Consider the following 7600-nt stretch of genomic DNA (forward strand, 5'->3'; position numbering starts at 1 on the left):
AGTAATTGGTCCTTTTTTGCAAGTGCTAAGGCTTTTATATTAATTTCCTTCCTTAACAGCTCGAGTCACATTCACCTAAGAAAAAAAGATCCAGCACTTAAATTGCAAAAGCTTGTTCTCTATTACACCACACAAGAGAAATGAGGTTTTTGCTTTGTAAAACACTTTTATCTCCATTGGTCACCGATTACCAACACAGAAATTAAATACCAGATAATCTTTGTGTTCCAAACACAAATATCATTCAGTTCTACTAGTCTCTGTCTTTAGAATGCCTTATTTCTCTCTCACTTACAAACTTGCAGCTTTCCTAATACAAGTGAGGTTGTAGCAAGGACAAAATTTACAGGCAAGTTACGCAAAGCTGAAACGTTTCGAGGGCAGTTTTATAGTCCCGTAGAGTTCCATACATAGTATTTTACTGTGTACTCAAAGAGCATTTATTTACACACGTGTCTGAGGTTTTCTGTCAGGTTTAAAGTTCAGATTTTTCTCAACTGATCTAATTTGTCCGAGATGGATGGCCTCACTTTTTTCCTTTGGAAAACCAATGCTGTTACACTGTTTCCAATTCTTCCTCCAAAGCAAAACTTGGGTGTTGGCAGCTCCTCCAGAATTTCAAATCCTGCCAGACAGAAATTAAAATGCTTTTATTAGAAGGAAGTAATTTTATTCTCTTCTTGGATAACCCTTTGCAAACCATTCTTTAGTTGTCTGGAAAACTTGCAAGTCAGTTACTCTGCAAGTTTATAGGACTGTACTGTTACACTGCACCACTGCTTTATACAGCTGAAACCCTTCCATGGATAATAAAAATCTTAGCTGGCTGACTCGCACAAACTAATGGCAGAAAAGATGATGACTTGCCAATAATTTTAGTTCTCCAGAAGGGACAGTTGTTTTGATCCACACTGAGTTCCAAGCCTTGAGGATTAGATTCAGGACTGGCAGGTAAAAGAACCCCTTTCGAGTGGATCAGAAAGGTCACTGAGGAGGTGACATAAAAGGTCACGGTCACAGACCTGCCAGTTCCCCTAAACATGGGTAACAACGTTACCCCGATTTCAAAGCAATCGGATGGGTGAAGTGGATCTGGTGATAAAGGCCCAGAGGAGTACCACTGGGGTATATACACTTTCCCAGTCTAACTAGACTGAAACTCTCATCCTCCAAAGTAGGACAAAACCTGTCCTCCCTTGGCACGTTGGCACTGGCAAACACAGAAGCTGGAATTCCTGAGGAAAGCAGAGGGAAGGTAGGCTGAAGGATTTACTAGTCCCTGTACCTGGTCTAATCCCGATTTGAGAACGTCAGCATGCTAACACACACATCAACATTTCCTCATCGCATCCTTGAACAACCCTCACTTGGCAGGTGGTTCTGTTCAACCGCTTACCTTCTCTGAACTCGTTCAACAGCTCCTCCTTGGTCCAGTTGCAAGACGTGATGAGGAAAAAGCCCTCTGGTTTCAGTGCACTGCAGAGAGATCTCACGTACTGCTTTCTCTTTCCCACTGCATTATCAGGATTAAGGCTGATGGCATCAAAAGTCCCCTTGTCAATACAAATCTCAAATCCTGACAGCTCAGCTGATGGAGCCAGGAAATCTTCTACCTAAACCAGAAGTCTACAACTGTGAAAACAATCTTCTAATCAGGAGCTCCGGAATCTTTTAACGCAAACCAGTACTTTAAAATAAAAAGCCTCAAACCCGACAATAGGTCTGCTTAGGAAAGGGTAACTCACAGGCTTTTCACACTTAGAATGACATGTCAGCTTCTTTCTTCTCTATGTATTACGTGATGATCTATTTGCTGTAAAGCCCGTGTATATATCTATACATCTAAAGCTCAAACTAACATACCTCAAGTTCATTCTTTAAATCATTATTTGTACTCTGATCCCTGGTTTCCTAGGTGCTGCGTGCTAGGCACCATACAAATACAGAAGAATAGACAGTGCCTGCCACAAAGAGATTACAATGGACATACAAGAACGGAGGCATCATACAGGTACAGAGCTGGAGGATAAAACAGCACAGCAGAGAGCTCAGAATGAAAGGCAGACACAGAATCACAGGGTGGCTGAGGTGGAAGGTGGCCTTTGGAGGTCATCTGGTCCTACCCCCTGCTCCAGCAGGGCCTCCCCAGTTTCCTGTTGCACAGCCACTGGTAGCGACCCTATCGCTTATGGATTTCATCCTCTATTCTCAAATCAGAAACTCAGAATGTAGCAGCTAAAATACAGAACTCGACAAATGGAGAACCATTATTCTGCTCCCTGCTAGAAGCAGGGAAACCTTGATAGCCCTAATGACTGTTACAAACAGAAAAAAAAAAAGAAAAAAAAAAAGGCCAAAAATCTCCTTGTAAATACAGATTTATTTGGTTAGAGTTCTCTCACAAATGAATCTGTCAAAAGACATATTTAACAAAGTACACTGAGTACATCTGAATATCAATTAGGTCATTTAATCTTGGGTTCAATTGCTTTGTATTTGCTCAACAAGCTTTCTCTCAAAACTTACCTTTAATTTAATGTTAGACATCCCTTCTTTCTCTCTTACTTTTTCTGAAAGTTGTATTGCAGAAGGAGAGTAATCAATCCCAGTGAGATTCATGTAGCCAGACTTTGCCTAGAGAGAAGCAGAGAATCTTAATCAGTGTGCCAGCAATTTTATTATCCAGCAAGTGTATTCTGTATCTACAATCCATCTCATGTCTCCTCTTAATGACAGAAAAAAAGCCCCTTTTACTCATTTTTATTCCTGTTACCATTACAAGAGCTAAACAGCTGGGGGAATGAGCTGAAATAACTCCATTCTGCCTAATACCTCACCAAAAGAACTGTTGACTGAAAGCTGGTTTACGTCAACAAGTGGAAAACTGAGCAGATCTGTGAAAAGTAACACCCTGAAGGGGAACAGGCTCTCTTATCTGCACCAAAAGTAACCTAGAAACCAGGAATTTTCAGTGATGGGAACATGTGCCAATGCCAGATGCTTCAAAATAAGAAAAAAACCTCTCTGACACTTACATAACATTTAAGATTGAGCAATTATTTGGTTTATAACCTAAATTTTAAGAGCCAAAGAATACATTTTATTAGTACAGAAATCTGTACTGATTTCTCTAGTTATTCATGCTAATGACTATTTGAATGGAATTATTTGCATGCTACGAGGTCTTTATATCAGCAATTTTCAGGCAGGTTATGCACCATATAAAAGAGCATACAGAGACTTCCCGTTAATCTAACTTTGGAGTAGATAACGATAACCCAGTTCAGTGAACTCGGGCAGTGAGATCCCAGCAACCCTTTTGCAAAGCATGTGGGCACCTTCCATCAGCTGGAGTTGGGCCCGTCGCAGGGGGACAGTGACACATTTTCACTCTGAGTGAAGCTGACATGACCAGATCTGGGTATCACGTGTGTCGGTTGGTCTGGCCAGATCCAAAAACCGAACAGGAAGAGCCGTGACCTCATGGCCAGCTGCAGGCAGTAACAGCGGAGAGGGAGGAGGCTTGGATTTGTTTTGAACAATACATAGGCTTTAACTAGCATTAAGCAATCAGCTGCATATCTACTTGTTCCAAGGGCTGATACCTTGACAGTGAGAACTATGAATTTTATTTTTAAATGGCCATTCCTCCTTCCAGCAGCCCTTCAGCTCATGTGAGCTGAGTGCTAGCCAGCTGTTCTTAACTGAGGAGTAATTTCAGCTAAACACAAAGACTGCGTTGTTTGGATTTGATGAAGAACAGTGTATTGCTCAGGCTTCTGCCCACGTTCCTCCCCAGAGCAAACCAAGCTTCCTGAGATGCCTGTGCTGAAGACCTGGGGGTGGAACAGTAGTTCCCACAACAGCTCCTCTGTTTGGAAAGGAAGAGCTTGAGTCACTTCAGGGAGTTCCCATTCACTCCTATAGTCTCCGGGGCACAAAGGAAAGTTTAAGGATAAACAACATTAAATGCTGCTAAACCTGTACGGCCTGACTACATATGGCCAGGAAGGGATCATTCACTCAAGTGCCAAACATGACCGTGCTACACGCTGCCACTGGCTCCTCTCCTGAAGGTGGTAGTTACAAAAGCACTCTGCTGCTGCTTCTTGGAAAAGCAGATTAAATAGCAGAAGGGAGTTTGCAATGTTATCGGCTCTGCCCCATGTTTGGGCCTCTAGTGCTGCCAGGCAGACACCTTCACTTGAATACCCTTCACTTCAGAGAAGTTTTTCAGTATTGTTGGCTCCCACAGTGCAGAAAAAAGGAAAAAAAAAAAAAAAAAGAAAAAAGAGAGAGAGAGAAGGTCAGAGCTCTGTGTGGCAGCAACATTTCCTTAGAAGAGATGGAATTTTTCTGCCTCCTTTTTGTGCAATATTCCTTGCTGGAACTGACAATGTCTCACCTAGACCTAGCTGCATTTAAGAGTCATTTTCTTACTATACTGCCATTTACTATTCTTTACTGCTAATAGCATGCCAGGGCCCAGTATTCCCCAACAAACTGTGTTCTATGGATATGTACCCCCGAGTAGCTACCTTTTAGAGAGGTACTACTAATGTCCTATATGACTAAAGTCACAGTCTTTTTCAGTGCTGCTGTTTCTATCCCATTACTAAATCCAACTCCAATGGCGGAACCGCCATTCTACAGAAGCTGACGGGCTTGCCAAAAGAATCCTAACTTGATTTTCAAAGCCTAGCAGCTAACACAGAAAAAACTGACATTAACTAAGCAAGTGAGATCCTGAATTATTTAGCAACAATGTCATTTTTGAAGTCACTTTTCAAATGGGAACTGGACTGAAAATTTCCTGTTAAAGCAACCACAGTACTCGGAGGTGCTTAATGTAAGGGGGGAGGGTGCTCTTACAGCGGTTTAATAGTTTTTAAAAGCTAACAGGCTGTCATTTTCCTGTTACAGAATGAAAATCAATCTTAGATTTGTAAGTGGGGCCAGTATAAAATTGAAATCTTATAAAAAAGATTTTTCTGTTGGATGTTTCAGCCATGACAGAGCTAGCTAGCATCGCATTTAACAATCATTATCAGGCTAATTTCTCTTAATGAGATGAGCGATTTCTACTTTTGATGACGTAACTTCTCCTGTACTGCAGTGTAGCAGACAGTTCCCATAAAGGCTTTAAACTAAATTCAAAGTCCATGCTAAAAAAAATTCCACTACTGACTCTGACCTCCAGCCTTTTCAATTTCTACAGCAACTAATGGAGCCAGTGGAGAATGTAAAGCAATAAAAACTGCAACAGTGTGACAGCTCCTTTCTTTACCTGTAGTATTATAATAAATTCAATCAAAAATAGGAAAAAAATACTGGAACTCCTAAACATCTTGTATCACTGCAGAATAACATTATGATACTTCAGAATGTATCTGGTAGGAGGTTTCCATCCTGACAGAAACAGACACTTCTTGAAAAGAAGCACTAACAACTTTTAAAGTCATTTACATATAAGCCTCGGTTTTAACCACTTTTTACATCGATAATGAGTGTTATTATCAGAACTGAGTGTGGAGAAAGGGTCTGCTTTTGCACCTGAGAGTACTCTGTGTACTAGATTTCTTTATCTGGAGGTGTTTTACACAACAATGGGAAGAAATGCATTTTAAAATGTAGGAAAACGGAAAGGTAAAGTTAAAATAAGGGATACTCAGGCTGACTGATTTAAATAAATACTGTTAAACTTGAAATATGAAGTACTGCTATCTGGGCAGCACCAAGAAATGAGAAGTTTGAGCCTGTCTAGCAAAAGAAAGGTAGCTATTTCCATTTGGTAGAAGAACACAGGCATTCTGTACCTAGGTCTGCATTCCCTAGTGGCACTGCTGGTTCGAGGAGTTACGTACCCAGGTCCCACAGACTGTCTGGCAGCCACTTGCAACGACACCTTGTCTTTGTGACAGGATGTTCTTTAAGGCATATCAACAGCACTAAGTTAATTCCACTTACATGCTTAAACCAAATGGAAAGAGAAAACCTGACGCACAGTAACTAGCATTCTGTTAATGGGGAAAAACCACAACAGAAGTTTTAATTTAGGTTGCTTGCTTTTTGTCTTTCACATAAGTTACAGCTTGCCGTGATCACTATTGCCACTTGTGAGAACTGTTATTTAAAACCCCCCACGTTTGGAGCACTGATTCTGAATTGAAAGCACAAACTTTGCAAGATACCAACCAATTCAATCAGTAAAACACCATTTCCAGTTCCAATATCAAGCACTGAGCTGTCAAGGGGGACCTTCTGTTTTTCCAACCATCTGATTATGCGAACCATGCTTTCTTCTCCAAACCTACAAAAAAGAACGGCTCAGGTAATTAAGGCAGCAAAAATCCACAAAAGTTACAGCAAATTTATTTCATTGCTTCCTCTCTCCAGCTTTTGCATAGCACCTCTTACTGAAGCACCTGGGTAACAACTGCCATAGCTCATATTCCATGTTTGCTTTGTTTAAATGAAATCACATGGCCTTAGAACTCACCAAAACATCAACTTTGGGAGGTGAAACTCTCCATATACTAAAAATGCAGCAGTAGCACTGGCAACTTGTGTGGTTAAACCTGAGCTCAGGGATAAAAAGCACCTTTATCAGTAACATACACCACAGCTACCAGCTCCCTTTCTGTGTAATGACAGTTGTCCAAGTGTAACTTCAAAACCTGCATTGCAAAACTGGGCAAGAGAGGAACTGGTGGCTTCAAAATTAAAATTGCCCATAATTTTGTGAACATCCAGAACTATTCTGTAACCCAGTGAATTGCTGGCTGGTTTTGCAATGTCTGTTTTTATAAAGAAAGAACAGAAACACTCTGGTGGAGTTGTTATTTACCATATTTCCCCAGCATCTCCAATGTCTTGAAAAGTTCGCAGTTCTCTTTCATAGGCAGCATCCCAGCTAGAGTCAGGGGAAGGGGTGGAGAGAAAGGACAAGATGTTGCAATTAATACTGGGAAAGATTTAGATTAAAGAGCGAAGGATAGAAAGGGCGGGAAGGCGTTATCTATGTAGCTGTACCACTTAATGTCCACGGCATCATCTAGACAGACAAACTGCGCGGGAACACGTTGTCTGCCGGGCACCAAGCTGGCGATGCCCACAGAGGGAAGGTTGAGGGTTACCAGACGCGAGTGTCTGGGCCACAGCACGGGGCTCCTGCTCCCCGGTGAGGAGCCACCGGGAGGAACCCGGCCTGGGCCGCCACCGCCGCCCCGGGCCCCGTCACGCCGCGGCCCATCACCCCCGCCCGCCCGGCCGCCGGCAGCAGCGATGCCGCCACTCACTGCTCTCTGGTGCCCAGCACCGAGGGGCTGAAAGGCTCCTCCCCGCGCCCCGGTCCCAGCCCCGGCCCCGCGGGGTGCCCGGGCCGCTCCCCCGCCACCGCCATGCCCGCCGCGTGCGGACCGGAAGCAGCTCGGCACCATAGAGCGCAGCGGCCAGAGGGGCCGCGAGTGCCGCTCTAGCGCTCGGAGGACTGGCGCCCGCTGGCCGGAGCAGCGTCAGGGTGCGCCGCGGGGGGGTCCTCCGAAAAACCGAAGCGTTTTATCGTGTTTCTAAGGGAACGGTAACGCTCCAAACTGCAATC

At 43.3% G+C, this 7600-nt stretch overlaps 1 protein-coding gene across 1 annotated transcript; it reads right to left on the reverse strand.

Moving 5' to 3' along the window:
* Positions 1–457: 457 nt before the first annotated feature.
* On the reverse strand, positions 458–7419 carry EEF1AKMT2 (EEF1A lysine methyltransferase 2). The gene is made up of 6 exons (XM_074907934.1): positions 7299–7419; positions 6848–6913; positions 6196–6310; positions 2527–2634; positions 1397–1613; positions 458–625 (listed from the first exon to the last, which is right to left on the reverse strand). The coding sequence occupies exons 1-6, from the start codon at positions 7400–7402 to the stop codon at positions 483–485; spliced, it is 753 nt and encodes a 250-aa protein (XP_074764035.1). The 5' UTR covers positions 7403–7419; the 3' UTR covers positions 458–482.
* Between the last annotated feature and the right edge of the window lie 181 nt (positions 7420–7600).

The sequence above is a fragment of the Athene noctua genome, chromosome 5 (assembly GCF_965140245.1).
Source record: "Athene noctua chromosome 5, bAthNoc1.hap1.1, whole genome shotgun sequence".
In the NCBI taxonomy this organism is placed as follows: Eukaryota; Metazoa; Chordata; class Aves; order Strigiformes; family Strigidae; genus Athene; species Athene noctua.